The 27,524-nt window shown below is 40.6% G+C and overlaps 1 protein-coding gene across 1 annotated transcript in view; it reads right to left on the bottom strand.

Moving 5' to 3' along the window:
• Positions 1-831: 831 nt before the first annotated feature.
• The window catches only part of SH3YL1 (SH3 and SYLF domain containing 1), a 48,524-nt gene continuing 21,831 nt past the window's right edge, over positions 832-27,524 (bottom strand). The window contains exons 4-10 of the mRNA XM_007469257.1: positions 27,274-27,338; positions 21,647-21,759; positions 20,436-20,564; positions 18,227-18,395; positions 17,507-17,585; positions 8,658-8,714; positions 832-1,683 (exon numbers count right to left, since the gene is read on the bottom strand). Of these exons, the coding sequence (XP_007469319.1) occupies positions 1,493-1,683; positions 8,658-8,714; positions 17,507-17,585; positions 18,227-18,395; positions 20,436-20,564; positions 21,647-21,759; positions 27,274-27,338 (803 nt within the window). The 3' untranslated portion in view covers positions 832-1,492. The remainder of the gene's footprint in view (positions 1,684-8,657; positions 8,715-17,506; positions 17,586-18,226; positions 18,396-20,435; positions 20,565-21,646; positions 21,760-27,273; positions 27,339-27,524) is intronic.

Genomic DNA, 27,524 nt, shown 5'->3' with positions numbered 1-27,524 from the left:
GAAAATGTGAAAACTTTCCCTCCAAGATCTGGATGTCCACTGTCACCACTTCTATTCAGCATAGTACTGGAAACCCTAGCCAGAGCAATTAGGCAAGAAAAATAAATGAAAAGCATACAAATTGGAAAGAAGAAGTAAGGTTATCTCTGTTTGCAGATGGCATGTTATTATATGTAGAAAACCCCAAGTGTCCATCAAAGGATGAATGGACAAAGAAAATGTGGCATATATAAATAAAAGCAGAAAATCCTGGAATTTGCGACAATATGGATGGAACTTGAGGGTATTATGCTAAGTGAAATAAGTCAGTCAGAGAAAGACAAATACTGTATGATCTCATATGGGAAGCTAAAAAAAGCCAAACTCCTAGAAACAGAGAGTTGATTGGTGGTTACCAGGGGTCAGGAGGTGGGGGAAATTAAGAGATGTTGGTCAAAGAATACAAACTTCCAGTTTCTAAGAGGAATATGTTCTGGGGATCTAGTGTACAGCTCGGTGACTATGGTTGATGATATCGCATCGTACAATTGAAATTTGCTGAGAGAGTAGAACTTAAGTGTTCTCACACCCACAAAAAAGTAAATATGTGAGATGATGGATGTGTTAATTAACTAAGTGGGGATCCTTTCGCAATGAATATGTATTTCAAAGCATCATGTTGCACCCTTTAAATATTGTACAACTTTATTTGTCAATTATATATTAATAAAGCTGAAAAAACGAGGTCAGTAGCATAGTCATGGAGGTGGATTTTAACATCCAGACCAACCACAGACCTCTGGTTACTTTACGAAAAGAAAATAAGAAAAACAAAATCAAGACGTTAACTTCGCATTTTAAAAACATTTATTTAGGGACAATGGAACCATATCAACATAACTTTATTCTACTGCTACCAATGAACAAGCGTAACCTCATAAAGAAGGAAAGTTAACAGATGTCATCTTTTTTTTTAATGCATAGGGGTTGAATTTCTTTGTCATAGCGTGTTTCTTACATATAATTTTTGAAGGTATAGAGATAATTTTTAAGGATTAATATTCTAGTTAATACCTACAACTCTAATTATTACTTAATACACTATTTAAGCTGATTTATTCTTTTCTAGTCACTTTGCAAATATATAAATTGGTATTCATGCCCCTATCCTTAAGATTCTCCAGATAAAATAGTCATCATATACCTAGCCAAATCAAATGTTTAGTGATGTTTGAAAATGAACACAAAAGAAATGTGACCATATAAATTGGAGGATATTAAAGTATTAAATAGTATATGTGATAAAAATCAGTGGAAAGTATCTAAAGTTATGTAACTATATATATATATATCTATATATATAAACAAAATCTATTACATACTGGATAAAAGTTTACAGAATAAACAGAAGTGTTTTTAAACTTATACTAAACATTGTTTAATTGAAGAGTAAATCCTGCCAGTGTATTAATAATTTGTTTTGTAATTCTCAAAGAAGAAAATAATATAAACTTTAATTCATGGTAACATAGTTGGCTGGGAAAATGCCAGTTTGACCTCGAAGGTTTCCTTCCCACCAATCAAAATGTGAATCTGTTTTTGATATAACTGTGATTCTGTCTCCAGCTTGAAAATTCAAATCTCCTGGCTGTTGTCCTTCAAAAGAATATAGTGCTGTCACTTCAATAGGTTGGTTCAAATTGCCTAAAACAAGAAAAAAGTATTTATTCACATTTTTATAAGAAAAACTGGAAGTATGTGTAGGTAAGATATAAATTAACAACTCAGGGCTTGGTATTCTGATGTCGGAGGCCAGCAGAACTCACAGCACATGGTGTGTGTGATTTTCATCACGTTATTAAACTTACGCTTTTCTTCTCTGTAAAGAGCAAATATTTGGTAATAACATTTCCTAAATCCACAAAAGTCAAACTGCATATTGCTATGTACTTAAATATGTGTTTGGCAAATATTTGTGGTTAAAATTGTTTAAATTTTGACTAAACTATAAGATAATATTTTTTTCCAATTTCAATAGAATAGTCATGGTAGCCTCAATGAATTATAGCTATTAGATAAAAGCTGATATTTATGCACTTGATTGTATCATAAAAGATTCAATTTAAAAACTGTGCTCTGTGGTCATTGATAATGAGGATTCCAGCTTGGATGCATTTGCTGTTTCATCAGTAGACACTTCTTTTCCCCAGGCTTCTATGGCTATTTTCATTTCTGTACTTACTTGATCCTTTCTCTCAAAAGAGAGATGAAATTCAAATTAGCACATCAAGAAGCAGGTCTACATATATTTAACCAGCACTTCAACCCATATTGGGAAAAAAAATACCTTGAGAATTGAGTGGGTAACATGAGTAAAAGACATTAAGTATTACAAATGTATAGCATCATAATAAATATAAAGAAACAGATACTTTCTGGGTACTCAGCTACATGGAATTTGGTATTTCCATGTTTCATATAATTTTGTGCAATTAGATGCTTGTTAAATGCATCTCAGTACAGATGTACTGAAAACATAAAAAACCAAATTCTAAATCCAGTTACTTATTTGAGCCTATAATACTATAATAAGAAAAAATAAAGTGACCTTGGCCTATTAGTAAGAAATGAAAATAGTCAACACTCTAGTTAAACTACATTTACTGAAGCACTGAATGTGTATCTCACACAAGATGGTGCCAGAGTTCTTTCAATAAAGTATGTGCCGTGTAGTTGAGTTCTCCTAAAGAAATAACTTTAATAATAACTAATATAATTATATTAGCGATATAACTGGTACAGTTTCTTTCTATAAAATAGAAAAGTTCTGTATATTTTTATATATTATACTGTATTTACTTTTAACCTGTTAATTTTCAGAAATAAGATTAAAAGTGTGTCATTAAAAGAATAAAATTTTGATATAGTCTGGATAAAATCAAAACCAGTTAAATGACTACTAACACATATGAATGAACAGTCATTACTATGTACTTTGAAAAGTAGCTATAATACTACATTGAGATGGGACGTGCAGAAATGCCATGCCTCATTGTGATTAGATCAGAAGAATGTAAGTTAATGTTAAAGAAAAAAATCATTCTGAAAACTATTTTCCTATATCAATAATTACATTTATGACCTCCATATATAAAGCTCAATCTCAATTAACTGAACTTAATTAATGAAAACCCTCGAGTAACTCTTCCTCCCCCTCTTGTCTCCCAGACATTTCAGATATTAGAAAGAAGCACGTAAAAAAAGAGTGCTTGTGAATATCAGGGAACGTTCTGGAAGCCATAGCCACCTTAGCTGCCATACACGTACACATCTGTAGCACTGATTACAAAATCAGAGATGCATAGGAATGGTGATCAACATGATAACAGGTGTCATTCAGTGTGGCTATGATAAAAGCAGCTCCTGTAGCCCGAGCCGGACGCTGGGATGAGCACCCTCGTCCCTCACTTCCTAGGAGGCAGCTCCCGCATCCCCACTTCACAGAATATGAACCTGAGACTTGCAGATGTTAAGTGATTTGCCCAAGGCTGGGAGATCTGAATCTCGGAAGTCTGTCTCCAGGCAATCTTAATCACTATTGAGATTATACCCCAGGGTCCTCAGCAACCATATGAGTCTTAAATTGCATTCAACAGACTGAACTTAGATTCATCAGTGCATTTTACTTTTGTTAGGCAGACTTTCAAGGAGAGCTAGTATATTTTCCTGCATCACTGAGTTATCCAGACTCTGTACAAATAATAAGAATATCCGATGCTGAGGACCCCTGGTAATCACTGATAACTGAATTTGCTTTTAGCAGTTTTAGAAATATATTTTATGATGAATGAGTTAGAGGAAGAAAGATATTATGACCTAAAGAAAAGACAGAGGGGGTCACAGACTTGGTTCAATCCCTGCCCCCCCCCCCCGCCAGGGGTTGCCATTGCCTCTGAATTGCGGTTTCCAAATAAGATAATGGGAAAGATGGGTAAAAGGGCAGAGCAGATGGTTCTGAGTTGCAGCAGAGGACAAGGCGGTGCTGCTGGATTTGAGGAGGCCAACAGTCAACGTTCCTCTTCCCACCCGAGTTTCTCGAGGCAGAGAGGGAGGTGTCATGGCTGGTAGAGCTAGTGAAGAATGTGACTGAGCCAGGCAGACAGAGGGGTGCCAGATTCCTCAGCCAACTCGCCAGTCAGGCAAATCCCTCTACCTCCTGGGAGGAGTGTCGGAGAGTCGGGAGTTGAGGGGTCGTCGGCAAAGTTCATTCACATGAAAACAAAGGAGTGAGCCCGGCCGACTAAGGGCAGGTGCTCCCAGGAGGGACCAGTTCCCAGGCCAGGGCCATGCCCTGCTGCTATCTTGCTCTTCAATAAGCACAAAATGACTTAAAGTTCCTCTTTACTGTAAATATTTGTGATAATTTCCATAAGGAGAAGTTTAATGCCCACAAAATACTTTATTAGGAAAGGTGAGCCAAGGAGATATGTTCTTCCAGGAAGGGAGACCACCCTGGAAACCATGGACGCAAAGCCCACTGGGTCACTATAGCAGCCAGCGTTCACAGACGCCTTCCTTCTGAGCAGTATATGCCTTCAAGTTTTATATTCCTGCACTCAAACAAAAATCTGGAGGATCTCTGAAGCAATTGACCGTTTTCATCAAAATATTCAAGTTTAATTCAAATAAAGGTTATTTTTCTCTCCCAAATCAGGGCTACGCTTAACAGGAAACAGATTACAATCAGCTTTGGTGATTGGCAGCTGCTCTGAGGCTCATAATTAGCAAGTCTGCGTCCACGGGATGCTGCTATTTTACTTCTCAGCGGAGCCTGCGTAATGTAACCCATATGTAGCCAACACATCTGGCCCAAGACATGACTCAGAAGAAGAATCCCAGCCTCTGGAAGGTCCCCTTCAAGAAGCGACCAGAAAGAAGAGAGCACAGCAATGTTTTGCTTCACATTTACTGCGGTGATGAGCCGGTGGCTGACTTGATCCTGGCGCCACGTCCCTCCCGGCTACGTGTGGCGTCTATAACTTTAGTGACCACGTCCTCTGTAGGAGTGTAAGGGTCAATGGCGAGTGAGCCGGATGAGGCTACCAGGCGAGGCCACCAGACCAGCGGTTCTCAAAAGGCAAAGTCTGGGGCATTTGTGGTCGTCACACCCCCTGGGGAGGGGGTGCTACTGGCATCGAGTGGGCTTAGTGCATGGGTACTGCCGAAACCCACACAGCACAGGACAGCCCCACAAGATAGAGCCGCCCACTGTGCCCAAGTGTCACTGACAGTCGTGGGGTGGATGAGAAGACGATGATGGAGGCTGACCGAGGAGGTACAGACCTTCAGTTACAAAACACCCCAGTAAACAGGGCTGTGGACGCTCAAGGCTTGTTTCACCGAGAGGCCAGATGACTGGGTGTTTTGGAGCTTCCAAAGGGTACGTACAATCTGGAGAATTATCGTTATGCCCGTGCAAAATTGCAGCTCGTCTGTGGGCATGGGACAGGCTGTGGGGAGCCCGATGTCCCGCTCAAATGGGTTTTCAACTCGAGCCTGAGGACTGTGGGTTGTGACTTTTCCCTGCAAGGCTGATAGACCAGGTGTAAGGAAGTCCTTGGTAAGAATGTAACCGTTTCACACGGTAATGTAGAGTAAGATTTGGTTTTTAAATAGACTTTGAATCTTTCCTCACATTTTCTTCTTCACAATCTCTCATATTTTGAGAAAGAACTAAAATAAATATTTATATTAACTTATTACGTACTGTTTATACCACTTAACTTGTCCTACCCTCAAATATAAAAGCAAAACCCAACCACCCACCCAACCATGGGAAGTAACATTGTGTTTGGATCACACAGCCAGTGAGTGAGAGTATTGGCTGTAAGTCGGAGCCTCTGCCTCCAGAGCCCAGTTAGGGTTTTGTTTCTTATTATTAGACATTTTCCCTTATTGCTTTTTAAGAGATATTTCTAATGTTTATTAGGCACCTATACTGCAGGTACAGACTTCAGAGAAATCTGAGAAAAGGAGCCCCACTTCCCAGGGTCACTTTGCCAAGGCCTTCTTGGGGGGGATCCACATTGGGGGGCGGGGGTGGACCACAGCCTCTGCTCAATTGTAGCTAATGTCCCTTATCCCTCAGGTCCCGATGGGCCCCCTTCTCCAAGCAAGTCCAGCCTGTCTGTTGACCTTATCAAGTTTAATCATTCTAACTGTGCAGAGCATGGTTTTTTTTTTTTTTTTTTTTCCGGTACGCAAATCCCTCTACCTCCTGGGAGGAGTGTCGGAGAGTCGGGAGTTGAGGGGTCGTCGGCAAAGTTCATTCACATGAAAACAAAGGAGTGAGCCCGGCCGACTAAGGGCAGGTGCTCCCAGGAGGGACCAGTTCCCAGGCCAGGGCCATGCCCTGCTGCTATCTTGCTCTTCAATAAGCACAAAATGACTTAAAGTTCCTCTTTACTGTAAATATTTGTGATAATTTCCATAAGGAGAAGTTTAATGCCCACAAAATACTTTATTAGGAAAGGTGAGCCAAGGAGATATGTTCTTCCAGGAAGGGAGACCACCCTGGAAACCATGGACGCAAAGCCCACTGGGTCACTATAGCAGCCAGCGTTCACAGACGCCTTCCTTCTGAGCAGTATATGCCTTCAAGTTTTATATTCCTGCACTCAAACAAAAATCTGGAGGATCTCTGAAGCAATTGACCGTTTTCATCAAAATATTCAAGTTTAATTCAAATAAAGGTTATTTTTCTCTCCCAAATCAGGGCTACGCTTAACAGGAAACAGATTACAATCAGCTTTGGTGATTGGCAGCTGCTCTGAGGCTCATAATTAGCAAGTCTGCGTCCACGGGATGCTGCTATTTTACTTCTCAGCGGAGCCTGCGTAATGTAACCCATATGTAGCCAACACATCTGGCCCAAGACATGACTCAGAAGAAGAATCCCAGCCTCTGGAAGGTCCCCTTCAAGAAGCGACCAGAAAGAAGAGAGCACAGCAATGTTTTGCTTCACATTTACTGCGGTGATGAGCCGGTGGCTGACTTGATCCTGGCGCCACGTCCCTCCCGGCTACGTGTGGCGTCTATAACTTTAGTGACCACGTCCTCTGTAGGAGTGTAAGGGTCAATGGCGAGTGAGCCGGATGAGGCTACCAGGCGAGGCCACCAGACCAGCGGTTCTCAAAAGGCAAAGTCTGGGGCATTTGTGGTCGTCACACCCCCTGGGGAGGGGGTGCTACTGGCATCGAGTGGGCTTAGTGCATGGGTACTGCCGAAACCCACACAGCACAGGACAGCCCCACAAGATAGAGCCGCCCACTGTGCCCAAGTGTCACTGACAGTCGTGGGGTGGATGAGAAGACGATGATGGAGGCTGACCGAGGAGGTACAGACCTTCAGTTACAAAACACCCCAGTAAACAGGGCTGTGGACGCTCAAGGCTTGTTTCACCGAGAGGCCAGATGACTGGGTGTTTTGGAGCTTCCAAAGGGTACGTACAATCTGGAGAATTATCGTTATGCCCGTGCAAAATTGCAGCTCGTCTGTGGGCATGGGACAGGCTGTGGGGAGCCCGATGTCCCGCTCAAATGGGTTTTCAACTCGAGCCTGAGGACTGTGGGTTGTGACTTTTCCCTGCAAGGCTGATAGACCAGGTGTAAGGAAGTCCTTGGTAAGAATGTAACCGTTTCACACGGTAATGTAGAGTAAGATTTGGTTTTTAAATAGACTTTGAATCTTTCCTCACATTTTCTTCTTCACAATCTCTCATATTTTGAGAAAGAACTAAAATAAATATTTATATTAACTTATTACGTACTGTTTATACCACTTAACTTGTCCTACCCTCAAATATAAAAGCAAAACCCAACCACCCACCCAACCATGGGAAGTAACATTGTGTTTGGATCACACAGCCAGTGAGTGAGAGTATTGGCTGTAAGTCGGAGCCTCTGCCTCCAGAGCCCAGTTAGGGTTTTGTTTCTTATTATTAGACATTTTCCCTTATTGCTTTTTAAGAGATATTTCTAATGTTTATTAGGCACCTATACTGCAGGTACAGACTTCAGAGAAATCTGAGAAAAGGAGCCCCACTTCCCAGGGTCACTTTGCCAAGGCCTTCTTGGGGGGGATCCACATTGGGGGGCGGGGGTGGACCACAGCCTCTGCTCAATTGTAGCTAATGTCCCTTATCCCTCAGGTCCCGATGGGCCCCCTTCTCCAAGCAAGTCCAGCCTGTCTGTTGACCTTATCAAGTTTAATCATTCTAACTGTGCAGAGCATGGTTTTTTTTTTTTTTTTTTTTCCGGTACGTGGGCCTCTCACTGCTGTGGCCTCTCCCGTTGCGGAGCACAGTTTCCGGACGCGCAGGCTCAGCAGCCGTGGCTCACGGGCCCAGCCGCTCCGCGGCATGTGGGGTCTTCCCGGACCGGGGCACGAACCCGCGTCCCCTGCATCGGCAGGCGGACTCTCAACCACTGCGCCACCAGGGAAGCCCCAGAGCATGTTTTAAATGAAGTGCTTCTCAAGATAACGTGGATATCCCATAAATCAAAGAAGCCGTGCTAAACAACTTGCCAGATATTTTCACGATCTGCCAGATTAATTAGGAAGTTTGTGATTATAAGATGGTTATGAATCATTTTTAAAACAGAGATATTTTTATTTACCAACTCTCTCCCGGTAGCTGGAAAGTTCAGGATAAAGATTATATTCTTTTCTGTTACCTGAAAAAAAGTAAATAGAAAAATAAAAGAGGGGGAACATTTAGAAAACTTATTAGTATATAGTGTATAAAATACCCAAGAATGTCAAAGCTTGTTCTCGTTAAGCAAATATTTTAAATCACTCTGATAGAAATATCATTATTTTATCATCTTTAAATCAAGAGGAATACCTGAATATTCCTCAGGTATTCCTATTTTCTACCTGAATATAGACCAAACGTAAGGCAGATGGTAAATGTCTGATATCCGTATGACCAGACGCACATAAACAACTCATGGCCTTGCAATTACACATTCATGAAAAATACAGACACCTCTTTTTCCAGAAAATACCTGAATAAGAAAAATTTGTAATCCCCAAGCCAGTGATTTTCAGACATTCTTGTTTGCTTAACATCAAAAGTAATTTTTAAACAGCAAGTATTCACTTGTATGTTTTTAAATCGATACCTAAAATTGTTAACTGTAAGCTTAAGGGTGTACTTTTTAGCATATTTCAATATCAATTACTTAAACATTCATATCACTCCCTTAAAGGTGGATAAAAGGATCTAAATATGATAGTGATCTGAACCCATCAGCATTCCTTAAAGAAAATCAACACGACGTTTTTCATTTTTAACCTTCAAATCATATTTTCATTTAACTTGTCCCAAAGATTTTCTAGCAATGTATTAATATTGTACTTTATGTAAGTGTCTACAACACAAATTTGTACATAAATTTACTTTTAAAATTTTATGTAACACGATCATCTATTAAATAATTTCTTATAGATTGAGTTATCATAATCATTATTAGCACACATTGATCAAAACTTTAAATATAGTATGAATTTGTTACTTTACTAAACAGGAAAGTAAAAGGTTATTTGAAATGCATCTCAATAAGTGGACAAGACTTTTAAAAATTAGTTCATATACACAGGATGAGTATTATCTCTGGAATGACATAGTTTCAACATAAAATTGTATTTCAGTGTTCCTTTTTAAAGATATAGGTGTTAGGTGTTAAGGAAGCTGGTTGGTATAAAAACTAGAGAGGGCAAGAAAGAGATATTTTATAGGAATGTAAGAGAATTTTTTTATGTCCCTTCTAAGATAGAGGTAAAAAAAAAATCGCATAGTTATCTGTCATCAAAACAATAGCAATAATAAAATATTACTTATGAAATAATAAACTATTACTATTATAATTTTTTATTTTGGTGATAAGTAGCTATGTGATTTTTAAAATAATTAATATATAATGATAATATTAATTACTATTCTTATTATAAATTCAGATAACAGTGCCATTAGGTCTCTCTTCAGCTTTGTTGAAAGCAAAAAAAAAAAAGTAAATCACCTAATCTACAAAGTATTTACTGCTCATCAAACTTAACTAACTATACCAACATTAACATCCATATTTCACACTGGATCATTGTTCTTACATTTTGGGGACAATGTACTGTAGTATGATTAAGATGGTTTGGGGTTTGCTTTTCTTATTCAAGTGTGAAAAAAAACTACTGTGAAAGGATAGAAGACAGAGAGGGTAGCCTGCACGTCATATTCTCACTTGGACTCTGGCTTTAAGAAAGAACACGTGTGGAAACTGGTCATCTGTCAACTGTATCTCTTAAATTACCTATGCCCAGGTGCGCTTTCGCAGTCTCTGTGTTCCCCCTAAGGACAGAGGTACACCACTTTGAAGGCCAGTGGCCTCGGAAGTTTATGAACAGAAAAATATAGAAATAAGCATTGGCAAGGTGGGGAAGAGGGTACGAATATCAGAGAATCTATTTTTAACAACTGACTATAAACAAGAGATTTGGGGTTGGTGATCATATATAAGACAAAATATATGCAAATTAAGACTTTCTCAACTATTAAAATAAGCACTCTGAAATATAAATGGGAAAGTACATTCCATTCAACACAGCAAACCAAAATCACAAAGTATTTAGGAATAAATTTAACAAGAAAGGCACAGAAACTATGAAATCTTAGGAAAGACATAAAATATCTCAACAAATGGAAAGCATAAAATAGGAAGATTATCATACAAACGCCAAGTTTGTTAGCTTATATATGTAATGTTATTGTAATTAATATCAAAAAATCACAGAATTCATGTAAGTACGTAATATTACTTCAACTAGAATTGCATTTTGGGGGTTGAGGGGAGTATTGGTAAAATGATCTCAAAGTATACAAAGAGTTAAGTATCAGTAACTGCAAGAATAAAACACTGCAAGAAAATTTAGGGTACCATGAATGCAGTCTTGTATAGGAGGGAAGTCCTTAACCATGACTAAAAAATACAAACCTATGAAAATAGGTGACAGATATAGTTTTACATAAAAATTAAAACTTTCATATAGTAAAATACATGAGAAATAAGGTCAACAGACAAATGATACATGTAGAAAAAAGAACTGTGTCATCCAAATGACAAAGCCCTTAATATACAAAGCACTCCTACAAGTTGAAAATGCAACAAATATTCCAATAGCAAAAAATTAACCAATGAAATAAGACTTTTCAGACAAGATTAAATTCCAAACACCAGCAATAGTATGAAAAAGTATTTAACTCACTAATAGGGACAAAAACAATCCAATTAACAAGGAGATATAACCAACCCTCAGACCCGTAAACACTTCAAGACACTCCAACACTAACAGTGATGAGGAATGAATATGGTGAGGAATGTTGTGGTGCACATAGCAGGGAGTGTAGGTATATGATGGGGGTGCACATGGTGGGGAGTGCATATGGTGGGGAATGGCTAATGAGACTCTGCAGTAGTAAAAACTTTTAAAAAGGAATCTACTAAATCTGTTAAAAATTTAAAAATATATTCTTTGACCTGTCATGTCCGTTTCTGGTAATTATCTTTTAAAAAGTGCCAATGTTGTAGACAACTTAACTTTAAAAGATATTAATCGTGGCATTGCTCAGCATGGGAAAAAAAAATGAAAATTAATATCTATCAGTAAGAGAGTGGCTGAATAAAATATGTACATCTCCACGATGGAATGTTAAATAGCCTTTAAAAAGAATTAATTAGAGTTGTATCAGCTGATTCAGGGATTTCCATGAGGTGTTGTTGAGCAAAAGGAACAAATAAAACCCACAAACAAACAAGCTATAGTAAAGCATAAATAATAAGACAGCATTTTTGTGAGACAACAGCAAAATATTCTGCCTCTCCGTATCTACGTGTTTGCACACGTGCCCACGTGTAGGAGTTACAGAAACATGGAGAAAAATACCACTCCTGGTGTTCACATGGGTGTGCTGGGATGAGTACAGAAGAGGGTGCCGTGCAAGTTAAGACGGAGGAGAAATGGAAAAAAGGGAATGAGTCCTAAAAGAAAAAGAAAAAAAATGCTTTCAAAAACCATATTTATGACCCACGTATGTACTTATATAAAATTATATATGTGAGGATATACAAAAAATCAAAAATTGAGCTTTTATTTTTTAATAAAGAACTTAGGAATAGGTCAGGTTTAAAATAAAAGGTTGAAAATAGATACCAGTTTAAAATTTTCCTTTTATTGAATAGAAACTGGGTGCTCGCAACTGGGGATGATACGCTGCATGAGAAAAGGTGATGCGCACGTGAAAAAAACAGGACTCGAGCAACACGTAGTGCAGCTAAAAGGTCAAGGGACAAGGAGGGTATTCACAGGGGCGCATGGTGAGTAGAGCTGAGTTCGCAGAAATGCGCACAGGCAAGAAGGAGACTGGCGAGGACACTGCGAAAAAGAGGGAGAGCAGCCCCTGCTGACACAGATCGACAGATCAGAAGACACGAGATCACTGTGGGAAACAGACAAGCCAAGGCTGGCTAGGGTAGGGGATCCAGTGACCAAAGATGGTGGTGAGATTTTAAAATACATGCTCAGGAAGAATATGCAAGAGAAACAAACCTTCCAAGATCTTTCCATCGTCAGGTGAGAGGAGCTTCTTGAGATAAGGTAAGTAGCTTTTTAATCTACACTGACAAGGAATTGATATTGAGGACCAACAGGATTTTTATGTCAGCATGGTACAGACACCTATTCTCTTAGCAAGGAAATTTTAGAAACACTATGTATTTTAAAGTATACACATGGGTCAGATTTTATGTAATCACTCAGATCTAAATCATCAATAAAAATAGACTCAATGCTCTCACATCTTGCTACTGAAAATAAGAGTGTAAACAAATTAATCACCACAACATGAATGAAAAATAGACTATCCCATTTGATAGAAGCAAGCAGCATCCCAAGAGAATGGGATACAGAGTAAGTTGTTAGGGCGGGGGGCGGGGGTGGGTAATAAAGAAGAATAGGCCTAGTTCCTGAGGATCTTCCTGGAAGGGGTGAATTTAAGCTAAAGGCACAGCCAGGAATCAATATAAGGGCTATGAGTCATGTTTCATGCCCACTTCCAGCATGAAAACTGGGCAAATGGATACAGAACACGGAGCGGGAGGGGCAGAATGGGCTTCGTGCCCTCGGCAGCACTTTGACACTTACAGTCCCCTCCTCCCAGAACTTATCATACGCTGCTGACCCTTGAATAACATGGGTTTGGACTGTGTGGGTCCTCTTATACGTGGGTTTTTTTCCGATAAATACATTGGAAAATTTGTCTGAGATTTGCCACAATTTGTAAAAACTCACAGATGAAATGCACAGCCTAGAAATATCAAAAGAATTAAGAAAAAGTCAGGTGTGTCATGAATGCATGGAATTCATGTAGATACTAGTCTATTTTATCATTTGCTATGATAAAATATACCCAAATCTTTTACTAAAAGTTAAAATTATCAAAACTTATGCACACACACACACACTTATAGACCATACATGGCACTATTTGCAGTGGAGAGAAATGTAAACAAATGTAAAGCTGCAGTATTAAATCATAAGCGCATAAATGAACATACTTATTGTACATACATAAACGTACATACTGCACTACTGTAATAATTTTGTAGCCACACCTCCTGTTCCTATAGCGCTAAGGTGAGCTGAGAGTTGCAAGTAATCATCTCCACATGAGGAGCAATCTCTCCAGTAAGCTGTGTATCACTGTAATAAGTTCTCTTTCATGGCTCTGGTGTACTTTCCATCGTATTTAGTATGATACCGTAAACCTTGAATAACACCACGGGACCCATACAGAGTGCCACTAGTGGTCCTGGAAGTGCTTCCAAGAAGCAGAGAAAAGTCATTACAAGCAAAAGCTGAACTGCTTGATGTATTCTGTAAATCGAGGTCTGCAGCTGCAGCTCCCCACTATTCCAACATAAATAAACTCAGTGTAAGAACCGCTGTAAAAAATGAAAAGGAGGGACTTCCCTGGCAGTCCAGTGGTTAAGACTTCACCTTCCAATGCAGGGGTTGCGGGTTGGATCCCTGGTTGGGGAGCTAAGATCCCACATGCCTCATGGCCAAAAAACCAAAACATAAAGCAGAAACAATATTGTAACAAATTCAATAAAGACTTTAAAAATGGTCCACATCAAAAAAAAAAAAATTAAAAAAAAGAAAAGGAAATTCATGAAGCTGTTGCTGCAGCTACTCTGACAGGCACATAAACCTTGCATCTTTTGTGAAATATCTTTTTATCTTGTATTAAAAATGCAGTCTTTATGTGGGTGCAGGATTGCTATCGACTCTAATATGATTCGAGAAAAAGCAAAGTCATTATATGAGAGCTTAAAGCAAAAAGAAGGTAAAGGATCTAAAGCTGGAGAATTAAATACCAGCAAATGCTGGCTTGATAATTTTAGTAAATTATCTGCTTAAATACTGTCAAGATAACAGGAGAAGCATCTTCTGCTGACCAAGAGGCAGCAGACAAGTTCCCAGACGCCATTAAGAAAATCATTGAGGAGATAGGACATCTGCCTGAACAGGTTTTTAATGCAGATGAAACGACCCTATTCTGGGAAAGAAAAATGCAACCAAGGACATTTATTAGGAAGGAAGAGAAGTGAGCATCAGGATTTAAGGCAGGAAGGGATAGACCAACTCTGCTCCTTTGTGCACAGGCAGTGGAGTTTATGATCAGGACTGCCCTCATCTACAGAACTGCTAAACCCCAAACCTGGAAGGGAAAAGAAACGCAAGCTGCCCATCTTTTGGTTGTGCAGAAAGAAGGCCTGGTTCACGAGAACCCTTTTTCTGGATTGGTCCCTGAAATCAGGAAGTGCCTTGCCAGTAAGGGACTGCCTTTTAAATTCTTTTGATATTGGACAATGCCCCTGGCCCCCCAGAACCCCGTGAGCTCAACTCCATGAGTAGACCACCAAGTTGTGTACTTGGCCTCAAACACAACGTCTCTATTTCCAGCCTCTAGATCAGGGGATCATCAAGACCTTTCAAGGCTCTCATCACACATGGTACTCTACGGAAAGAACTGTTGATGCTGTGGAAGAAAACGCCTATAGAGAGAGCATTATGAAAGTCTGGAAGGATTACGCCACTGAAGATGCTGTTGCTTATAGGAAAAGTCATGAAAGCCATCAAGCCTGAAACAATAAACTCCTGCTGGAGAAAACTGTTCCAGATGTCGTGCATGACTTCAGAGGATTTACAACAGAGCCCATCAAGGAGATCATGAAATAGATTGTAGATATGGCCAAATAGATGGGGGCGGGGGGTTGCTGTGAAGGGTTTCAAGATACGGATCTTGGAGAATTTCAAAAGCTAATAGACACCACACCGGAGGAATTAACAAAAGATGACTAGATGGAGATGAGAGCTTCTGAACCAGTGCCAGACGAGGAAGAAGACGCAGAAACAGTGCCAGAAACACACTGACATCAGACAATCGGAAGAGGGTTCTGATTATTCAAGACTGCTTTTAACTTGTAGGATACGCGGGCACTGAAACCAAAGCAAACAGTGGAAGGAGGACTGGGATCCTATAGACCCACTTTCAGAGAAATGAAAAAGCACAACAGTCAGAAATTACGATGTATTTCCATGGAGTTACACTGAGTGTGCCTGCCTCCCCTGCTTCCCCCTCCCCCGCCCCTCCCCCAACTCTTCCAGCCCTGAGATGAGCCCTCCCCCCCTCAGCCTGCTCAACGTGCGCACGAGGAGGATGAAGACCTTTATGAGGATCCACCTCCACTTAATGAACAGTAAACAACCAGCATGCTGTTCGGTTAATAAACTTTTCTGTGGTGTACGTGTGAATGTCCGCATGTGAAAATCTAATAATTGTATGGGACGTGTTTGTGTTATCACCATCATCACCTAAGTGTTCATCGTGCGGAACATCCTGGCCAAGACTTGTATAGAAGTGGACAGCCTATCCTCACATAGGCATAAGGTGAGTCATATTTAATACAAAATTAATAATGTGTGAGTTTTCTTACTGTTTTATAACTTGGCTTTCAAAGAATTACACTGCTGTACCATATGCCCCTCTCTCTCTCTCTCTCTCTCTCTTATAATTGGAGAAACTATCAGTCTTCATTGCATGTAAGTGTTTTTTAAAAAATGTAACAATGTTTCTAATACTGTATTATCAATATGGCTGTAATACTGTGAGCCATAAAAATTTCATAACTTCATTCATTAGCATATAGGCTAAGCTAACGTGAGGCAGTCATATTGATGCTTCTTTTTTATCAATGCGTGAATCATTATACCTGTAAATACGAATTTCTTTTTCTATTATCTTTTCATTTTTATGTCTAGTGTTAGTAATACCTATAACATTTACAGTTTTTTGTATCATATGAGACAATATTGATGTACGTACTGACAGACAATTCATCTTGTAAACAGACAATGTAAACTTATGGTATAAATAAATACAGTACAGTACGATCAATGCATTTTCCTTTCCTTATGATTTTCTTAATAATATTTTTTCTAGCTTACTTTATATGAGTATAGTATGTAACACATATAACATACAAAATGCGTGTTAATCAACTGTTCATGTTACCAGTAAGGCTTCCAGTCAGCAACGGGCTATTTGGGAGAGTCAAAAGTTATGTATGGATTTTTGACTGCATGAGGGGTTGGTGTCCCTTAACCTCTGCATTATCCAAGGGTCAACTGTACTTGCTTCCAGTAATTGCAGTTACTTTTCCACCTGTGATATCTCTGCTCCTAGAAGGAACGTTCTTTAAAGGCAGGAGGTAAGTTAGATTCATCACTGTGCTCTCAAAAGCCACAGTCCAAAGCCACTTGCAGAACAGTTAATTATTACATGAAACATTGCCTACTTTAATATATTGCTATTTACTGGTAACCTCTATACATGAAAAGCAGAATTCCAAGAGTGACTGTCATAAAAATGAGTGATGGAAAGAGGTGTAAAGGCCAAAAGCCTGGTGCTTTACGAATTTATCCTATTTTAAAACCACCTTATGAAACCCTAAGCTCCCAAGAATGTATCATCAAATTAATATTCAGAAATATAAATCTATGTGTATATGAGAAAAATAGGCTTATTCTGTTTCCATTTCAAATTAGCAGGATATAGTCTTTGGAAGAAATAACAAAAAAAGAAAAACTTTAAAGATAAATCACTTTGTCAATTGGAAAAAGCATTTTCTGAATGAGAATAGACATTTTCACAAATTACAGGAATGAGAATTTGCCTTGTGTGTTTAGAAAAGGCCGAGCATTTGTTTTTCTCTCTTTAATACTCATTGGTTCTTCTATGTGACACTAAAGTAATGACTTTAGATCTATCATTAAATGTAGCTTGATTTCTTAATAATATTTCACGATTACTTAATTATAAATTTATTTGAATTTCAACACAAATATTTACTTTGAGAGCCAGAATTCAGCTGTACTTGTGCAGACGATTGCTGTGGTCTTGACAATGGTTTTGAAGGCAATTCTTTAGCCTGGGAGGAACAACAACAACAAAAAATGCACGTGATTTTAAAACTCTATTTTTACTTAGGAGCATATAAGGCTCTCCCCCCTCCCCACCTCCCCACCCCCCCGCCCCACCAATGGGTGTACAAGGCAAACGTTATCCTATGCGCTCATTAACAGAGCACACATACTGCTCTGGGCCACATCTGGTTGAACTGGACAACATGCGGGTGACGGCAGGGGGCGCGCTTCTATAACCGGAAGCTTCCCTCATCCCGGCACCTTTGACACCGCGCAGGCGGAGCAAAGCGATGCGCTGACCCGGAAAAGGCCACGCGGCTCCGAAAGGAGCGGAACTAGATGAAGGACGCGCACAAAACCCTCTGCACGTCAAGGTCCCGGGCTAGCGGCAGTTATTAGTATTATTAATTAATATTATAAAGTTCTATCCTTGCAGAAATGCAATCATGGAAAACCATGTTTCTTCCTGAAATTTGCATAGATGACTGTCAAGGTTTTATGACATTTTCACAAGAACTTTATGTTAATGAAATTAAAAGGGAAGTGCAGTAGGTTATTAGAAACCTGATATCAAGGATAGAATGTTCCATATAAAGAAATTTTCTGTGGCTACTAAGAAAAATATAAAAACCAAAAGCATGATTACAGACGCCTTCTTCTGCTCCCGTGCTGCTTTTCTTGCATTGATTCGTTGTCCTTCATTTTCATACTTTTCAGTAAAAGAATCAAGAATTTCATAAAGATCTTCTGCTTCAGCAGGCCGTGGTATATCTCCAAATAAAATGTCATAAGCTCGAATGTCTTGACAATAAAATCTAATAAGAAATATATTAAGAACATTTCTTTTGCAGACATAGATCTTTTCTAAATGTAGGACACACAACTGTGTATGTGTGTGTGATTTACTCACATACAGCACTTCATAGATACTACTTTTCAAACACTAACTACAAGCCATAACCCATGTTAAAGCCTCTAAATTCACCTCTCCAAGCTCACCTCTAGAGACAATCACCATAAATGGTCTGATATTTATATCCTTTTCCCAATAATATAAAAGCACATCATATATACATACAAACATTTATACATAAAAACATATATAGAATATTTATATACAAATGCATATAATAAACATATATTTATATAAACACTAATACACATATAATTACAATCACATACCTATACATCTTTATAGGTTTTTACTTTTTAAGTTTCTTATAAAAATGGTGCTAACATATAGTTTCCTTAAAATGTTTATTTGTATCAAAATTATGTAAGGATTTGCCTTGCATGTTTAGAAGCCCTGCAACTGATTAAGAAGTATATTTGTTTTCGTTTATCCAGGATTTAGGTGAACTTTCGTTGGAAAATCTTCCAAAGGCCTAGAATCACACATTTCTAAAAGCATTCTTAACGTAAATTTCTCAAATTAATAAAAAACCAGAAGTAAAAACATTTCTCTTGACTTTACAAGATGGAGAGCTCTGCGAACCTTACTTTCCCCCCATTCCTCCTATTTTCTGGTTGTTGAGGTCTGCACTGAACGTTTCTGCATGTGCTGTGGGATTCTGGGTAAACGGGCACCACAGACTTGGTACGCAACTTCTCTCAGGTCTACTGTAAGCGGCAGACATGTGTCCACCACCAGCTGAGGCAGCCCTGTCAGGGTCACTATTAGTGGGATTCCTGCCAGGTTCTAGAATTAGTCCTCTCAGTCTTAGCTTTTTATCTTTTTCTGGGCAATTAGACATATTTTCGTGGAAATACAGAAGAGCAGTTTTGGGAAAAATTAGCCAGATGCCAGTTTAAAGTGCAAGTTCCTCGTCGCCTGTTAGGGTACTTCCAAATCTTGCATTTTTTAAATCAAAATTGGTCTCTATCTTATGGAAGAAAGACAAAGGCTGAGCCTAACAATAGGAAACTTCTCATGAGGAACACCACTGCACTTGGACGTTATGGAGAAACACTGCACTTTGACGTTATGGAGACGCTGCTGTCCCTTCAGCCTCGTGAGTCACCCTCTGCTGGCTTCACACTTTTCTTCTGTAGCTTCCTCGCCTCTCTCAGCCTGAATAGAATGAAAAAGAATTAGGGCGTTGCTCTGGATGAGGCTTTGGCTGAAGGCAATGCTGTGGCTGGTTTGGTCTTCAATCCAAACCACTACAACTTTCTCCGTATCAGTAATAAGGTTGTTTCGCCTTCTTATCATCTGTGTGTTCACTGGAGGAGCACTTGTAATTTCCTTCAAGAGCTTTTCCTTTGCACTCACAGCTCGGATAACTGTTTGGCACGAGAGACCTAGCTTCCGGCCCATCCTGGCTTTGACGTGGCTTCCTCACTAAGCTTGATTTAAAGTAAGGGACGTGCAACTCTTCTTGTCGCTTGCACACCTGGAGGTCTTTGTAGGGTTCTGAATTTCAGTGTTGTTGTGTCTAAGGGGATAGGGAGGCCCGAGGAGACGGACACAAACCTGGGGGCAGGGGGTGGTGGTGAGTGGAAACAGCCAGTTTGAGGAGCCAGCGGAATACACACACGTTCACTGATTAAATTCTCCATCCTATAGGGGTGCAGTTCCTGGTGCCCGAAACAATAACCATAGTAACACCAAAGGTCACTGATCACAGATCACCATAGCCAATGTAGTAATAATGAAAACGTTTGAAATATTGCAGGCATTACCGAAATGTGACGCAGAGACACAAAGTGAGCAAATGCTGTTGCAAAAATGGTGCCAACAGACTTGCCTGTACAAAGGTACCCTGTACACTCTTAAGAACTACATGAGCCTACAAAGTATTATTTTCTCATCGCACGTTCTTCAAATCAATTAAAATTATTTGCCTTGCACTTACTTTCGGTTAGTTTCTTTCCTCTCAATCAAACAGCTACCTTCTAAAGATATGCCAGCGAAGAGGCCTCTTGACTTGCAGTAAGTAAAGACAGCAGCAGAGCTTCTTAGGGAGACATCTCCTTCTAAATTCCTGCAAAACAGAAGGCTTTGCATCACAGAACTGTGAACACGTCCGCTTGAAGATGTCTGACTGGCACCTAAAGAAGGACCCTGCTCTGCACTTAACTTCAACCATTTTTTTGTGGGGGGGAAGAAATATTGTTTATTGAATATTTAATGAGGTCACGTCCATAGGGCTTTCTCTTTTTTTAATTAAATTTTATTTATTTATTTTTTATACAGCAGGTTCCTGTTAGTCACCTATTTTATACATATTAGTATATATATGTCAAGCCCAATCTCCCAGTTCATCACACCACCAACCCCATCCCCAACTTCAATCATTTTTACATATTTTACTTCCTGCTGGCCTAAGCTAGGTGTGTTCAAAGTGGTCTAGAGGACGGACAGTCACGGCAAGTACATAGCAGGTGAGACGGTGTAGCACAGTGTGATGCACGTGGAGAACACACGTACAGCTGACATTTTCCCATGTCGTCTTCCTTCCCTAAAACAGGGAAACATACCTCAAGAGTAAAAGACTGGTTCTTTTTACAGTGAGTACTTCCATGGAACTTAGAAACATTTTTAAATGATTTTACTGAGTAGCTTCTATCAACAGTCTGGGTTTAAAATATGTAATTGCTCAATTAACTCAAGAATAGTTATTGATTAATAGAGAAGGAAAATACGCTTCAAGTATTGTAAACATCACTCAAGTAAAACACTCGCATTTCAATTTTTCATAATTTAGCTTGAAAAAAAAGACCTTTTTTTCCCTGATCAACGCCGTCCTTTCTCAGTTAATTAAAACTGACTCGACCTGGCTCCTTCAAAGCTTAAAGGTAAATTTTATGTTGATTCCGGTAGATACGACAGCCTGCATTTCTGAAATATTTCATTTATTTTTGTGTGTTTTAGTTTCAGATTTTCTCATTTTATCACAATGACTGTGTTTTGTATATTTCTTGTTTGTAAGCAGCCTCAAACCCTCTGGGGCACGTGTAAATCATAAATTTCTGTCATTTTAATTCGTTTCTCTTAATGAAAAACAATGTAGTTTTAAAGGCTTTACTATCCAAGAGCTGTTCAGATTGGATTTCAGATACTCACCTTCCCAAGGGCCCAACTGCCACAGTCAAGTTCCCTCCAAGTGTCAGGTTACCACCTTTTGCAAAAGCTTCCACTGCTCTGTCATAATTCAAAATTATTACCAAATCCGATACCTGAAATGTAGACAGCCAGTTATTTTAAAATAATGTTTAAATATCATTTAAAATACATGTTTACTAAAACTCAACATACGATATGTAATGTAGCAAGAATTTCAATGTAGCCAAAGAAAGTATGAAAGCAGAGTCGTGCTGTATTTTCAGCTGCGGATGTGAGCCGCTAACCTCCAACCGGTAATCAGAGCGCAGGCCTCCGGGCACTCACTGTGCATCGAGCACGTGGTGTGAGGTCTCCGGGCATCGACTTCTTCTCAGCAGACTAGCGGGTTAGTGAGGCTGAGTGACGTGTCCTAGTGACTCGTGAACAGGTCACACACAGGTTGGAAGGTTCGGGGGCCCGAGTCTGGTCCCCACCGGCGCCCCTGCAGGGCCACGTGGCCCCCAAGCAGAAGCCGCCCCAAAGCGCAGAACACCAGGGGGAAGATTAGTTAACCAGTAGTTATGCCTATTACCATGGTTAATCCTCCAAGTAAAAGCAAAGCTGGAGCGAGTCTCCACGCTCTGGGCGGGTCGCTGTGGACAGGGCGTGTTCTTCAGACTCGCCTCCGCTGGGGCGGGAACCCCAGTGAGGCCGCGCAGGGTGCCCAGGCCACGGCCCCTCACCCCACGACCGCAGAGGAGAGGCGCCGGCTGGGGAGACCAGACTTTCAACCCAGCTCCTCTTTGCAGCACCGGGCCATGTGCGGCATCTTGGCTCCATTTGGCCTTTTCATGGTTAAAGGCCACGGCAGGACCCGCCCCCTGAACCACGTGGAGGTCAAGCACGTGTGTCAAGTGCCGGAGAACTGGAGGCCTGAGGGCCTGGCGCTGGGAATCTGGGCTCAAAACGGAAACCATTTGGGTGTTAATTCCACTTCTGCCCCTGGCATATTGTGTGACCTCGGGCAAATGATTGAGTGGCTCAAAGGCCCAATCTCCTCTGTAAAATGGGTATAATAGTAACCAGATTTCTAAGTATATATAATCGTATAGGTATATGTATATACATGTATATATGCATAAACACAAATCTAGGGTTGTTTGAAAGATGAGTTGAAATCATTTGTAAACCCTGTCATCACATCTCAATAAAATATGCAAAGGCCAAGCAGATTAATGTTTAAAAGATGACTTCATTTATATCGTTCTTTAAATTGCTCAAATCTTTGTTTTCATCTGACAGAAGAATCTGATTATTACTAAATGTGATTGCACTTGGAAGGGCCTAGTGGAATTCCTGATACAGTTTAATTTGAATCCCTTCATGAAAAAATACACTCAAGTTCCTTAGGACAGACCAAATATGCCAGCTAACTGACGCATGCAAAACATATCACTGTGACTCATGTCAACTGTTAATTCCATTTTATACATGGACAATTTCTGAGGATCATGGTGTTGAATGATACAGAATTATTTAGCGTTTCTCATGCAAAGTTAAGCAATTTTGCCACTGATTACATAGCCAAATCTTATATACTTTTTAAGATAACACATATGAAATTACTTTGCGTAATGCTTAGAGTATACACAAACTCAGACAGTGTGAGTCTCCAGCCGTGGCCTTGTGCATATTCTAGTTGTTCTGTCTCCTTCTGCTTGGTGCGTCTTAGGATAGTTAAGTAAAGGCACAACTCTATGAGTCAATAAAGAAAATAAATTAATCCTTTAACTTTATGTCTAGTCTCAATTCAGTTCTCCTGAAATAAGAGTAAGATAATCCTGTGTTCTTTGGTGACGTGACTAATTAGAGAACCAGGTCCAAAGCATCACAGTTTGAAGAGCAGCGGTACTGACAACGGCTCTTGATTTATTTCCACAGCTTAGAATAAAAAGCAAAACAGATTTCCTGAAAGAAAACTGGAGCAAACGGAGCAAATAAACAGTTAAAACAGACGTTTAAGAATTTGATAAAGGCTTCTTAATAAGTTTGCATTAAGATACAGTTACCTGTAAATAAAATGTGAGTTTTACAATTAAACTCAATTCTTTAAAAAGAATTTTAAAAAGTACAACTATCATGCAGGGAAAGCTGGGGGAGAAATGTTCTCAGGAACCGGAGGGCTTCTCGTCCCCTGACACCCTGTCCCCAACACGGCACTATCCCATCTCCCTCTCAAGTGTTTACCCACCTTGAACCCAAGCCACCAAGTCCCTGACGCTGTCGTCCTGTAACGAAACGATAGCTTTCAAGCCCCAAATCCAGACAACCTGGTGAGAAAGCCCAGGGCTCCCTCCTGTGGTTCTAGTGAGACCCGTCCCCCAGCCCCACCCCTAGCCTCCATAGAAGGGTCTTCTTTCCCATCTCTCAAGACATTCTGCTCGGGAGTCTGTCTCACTCCCCAGAAAGCCTCATCATGTGGGCAGTAAGCTTCATACTCTCAGTACGTGGCATCATCAGCCTCAACGTTCAGCCCAAGTTTGAGGGGTTCCCATCCCCTTCCTCTCCTCACACCAACAGGCCCCCCCCCTTGCACAGCAACCTTAGGGGACTTAGAAACTGAACTCTGATCTCTAGGAGTAGTTTCTCAACTTGAGCCTAGATGCCTTCCTCATCATTAAGGTAAAAGGGTTCATCCAAATTCTCCTGGAAAAGGCAGAGTCATTTTTCTCACATTACAACCTTGGGTGAAAGCGAGGTTGATCTGACTTGATGGCCCAGTGTGGATTCTGGCTTTTGGTAAACAACGAACAGTTGGATAATCCAAGGTCTCAGGGTTTTCAGACCTTTGGGCTCTGCTATAATGTCCTGGAAAGAAGATATTAATGGTGTTTAAACCAAGTCTTAGCATTATCTTTCCTTACTCCACTGACTTTTAAATCTTTCATTTGTTGTTGTTGTGTTTGGTGGGTGTGTGTGAGTTATACAACCTTGGGAATTCTGAGCAGTTCTCATGAGTGGACCGGTACCATAATCTATATTTAACTAATGCCCAAGCTCCTGAAGGCCAACAGATTCTGTACATGTCCCTAACTTCACATACCCTCAGAACCGTACCTGGTCTAGATTCCAAAGTGGAGCTAAAACTAGACTTCCTGATAGTCAAGTACGCCTTCCATGTGTAATGAAGGGGTCGCCACCTGGGGGAGGCAGCAGGGGGGCAGAAGCTCGCAGGGGGTCCTGGGTCCAGGAGAGGGGTCTGGTCCCACCATGGGGGTCGCTGCAGTCCCCTCCAGCCCTGCCACCACACGCCACACCCACGTGCTGCCAGGTGGCGAGAGCAGCTGACCCCAAAAGCCAGCCCCCTTGCCTCTGTCGTAAGACCTGCCTTCTCCTGTCATCAGACCAGGGCGAGTTTACCTGGAACCATGGCCTTGCTTGGACCCTCCCCCTTCTCTGCCCTGCTTTCCTTAGCCCCTTATAGTTTCCCCCCCCAACCCAGAACATTTGCTCAGTAAGTCACGTGCACCACGAGCCCTGTCTCAGGCTCTGTCTCCAGTGAAACCAATTACAGACAACCACACACCACCTCTGCAAGATGCTTAGCATCTCTGTGCGTTGAAAATAATCACATGCGCCCTGCCTGCCTCATCCGTGCCCTGAAATCCACGGCGTGTTATATGGGTGGGAGTTACAGTTAGAACCAGTTGGGGCACTAGAAGCGAGGAGACTCACCCAAGCACCCATGGAAGCAGAGGCCTCGCTCTGAATGGCCAGCCTGTCATTCTCCGGCTGGAGGCGTCACATAACTCAGTTATCTACACAATGACGGCAGCGACAGCCACTCAGCATGGCTACGGTATGGAAATGATTCTATGAAAGTACATGTGAGAGTTTTATGAAAATGTTAGCCATTATTGCTAATTATTCCATTCCAAAACAGAATGGCAGATAATTAAGTCACTCAACAAACATTTAATAGTTTGAACCGATGATGCCAGTGCTTTAAAGAAACAGATTTATTTTGAGTGTCTACTTGTGCTTGATACTTGGCCAGTCTGAGGGCACAGGTATGAAGGACTCACAACCTAGGTAAGGGCCAGGCAAGAAAACCTCCAGACTGGCGCGTGCGCCGAGCACCCCATCCCACTAGGAGCAAGCGTCTGGCGGAAGAGGAACGCCAGAGAGAAGCCCAGGTGCCTGGGGGGCTGCAGACTCGAGGGTACGGGTCCCGCCGCCTGAGTTGGCCTGCTGCACTTCATTGGAACTGGAGCTGCGGCGCCAAGAGCATCCAGCCGCAGGAGCTCCGCAGGTGCATGGCTGCTGACCCCCAAGCTCCCTCGCTCATCCTGGGTCAGAGCTGCACCCAGAAGAAACTGCATGTTTCTGGCCAGGTCCGAGATGCTTCCTGGGGAACCAGCACAGCCTCTCATTAGCACTGAAAAGTGACCGACAGCTCTAACCTTACGGCTACACTCAGGGAAGCAAAGCCAGGTCATATCGAAGAGGCACAAACTCCTAGGACAGTCTTCTAATCTCTACTTGACGTGGATATTTTAAAAAGTTAATACTTATCTTCCATGTACAGTATTTAAATGGAATTCCAGAGTTAATTTCTATACAGCCATGAGGGTAAGTTGCATTCAAAGTTTCCACAAATGGCAAATATAAGCAGATGCTCTTTGAGATGGAGCCCCAAAGCCTGGGGTCAGCGGGCAGAGATGAGGGACACCTGGGTACAGTGCCAGGACGTGTGAGCAGGGATGCACAACAGATGCTGAAAATACGCTTTCCACACGAGTGCGATGTTTCTGAAGGCCATGATTTGGTTGAATATACAACCAAAAGGCAGTCATGTTAGCAAAACTAAAATATGTTCCTCTTTTTATATCACAAATCTATGCAGCAGCAAGTAAAGGTCAAATAAAAATGAAAATCAGTAGTGGAAATGCTTCCTCCTAATAAGGCCTAGAGCATTTAAAACTATGGCAACAGAGCAAATTCATGAGAGGGTAGTTCAGGAAGAAACTGACGGAAATTTCAGAAGAAAATGATTTGGGAATATTAGGAGATTTGATTTACCAGTCACTTAGCAATAAAGCAGCAGACGAAAGATTGATATCATGCAGATGCTCCCGGTGGGAGAGACCTCTGTAAACAAGTGTGTACTGGTATAATTTCTCGTCCATTTGATAGAAACCATAATCATTAGCAGCAAAGTTATAAAATGAAACAATACAAAGTCAATCTTTACTTAAAAAATTGTAAGTAGTTTGAACGTCAGGGATGCCAAACTGGATCTTGCCACAAATGTTGATACGTGGCATTGAGCTGTTTGCACCCATGACTCTGCAATCAGAAGCCATAAACTGCCAATTGTAGTGTGTCAGATCTGAGAATAAGTGTTCTACAGATGTGCTAAAGATGGAGACAGATGAGATGGTGAATGAAAGGAACTCTACTCTCAGTGAAGGGAAAGGAGAAAAATGATAAACATTACATAGCTTCAGGTAGAGAGAGAGTCAAGAAAATAAAAGGGAACAATTTCCATAGGTGGTTAAACAAGAACAGTAGGAGATCACTCGACTTTCACGTATCAGTTGCTTTTAGAGAATAGGGCAGTTGTATGTACACACATCACCACTCACCTCTATTCCTAGTTCAAATCCTCCACCAAGCCCAGCTATCCCGATGGCCGAAGGTGCAGACCATTCTAATAAAAACAAACAAACATTACTCTAATATTAAAACTCCTTGGCACATAAATATGGGGAGGAAAAATGCTAAAATGTGAATTAATAGTGTTTCTTCTTAAAATAATGAGATTTTGGCATTTTTGCCTATGTTTTTAAATGTTCTTTAATAAATATATATATATATATATATATATTTTTTTTTT

The sequence above is a fragment of the Lipotes vexillifer genome, unplaced genomic scaffold, assembly GCF_000442215.2.
Source record: "Lipotes vexillifer unplaced genomic scaffold, Lipotes_vexillifer_v1.1 scaffold356, whole genome shotgun sequence".
NCBI lineage: Eukaryota > Metazoa > Chordata > Mammalia > Artiodactyla > Lipotidae > Lipotes > Lipotes vexillifer.
Note: the sequence above shows the minus strand (reverse complement) of the source record. Positions and strands in the feature narration are given on the sequence as shown.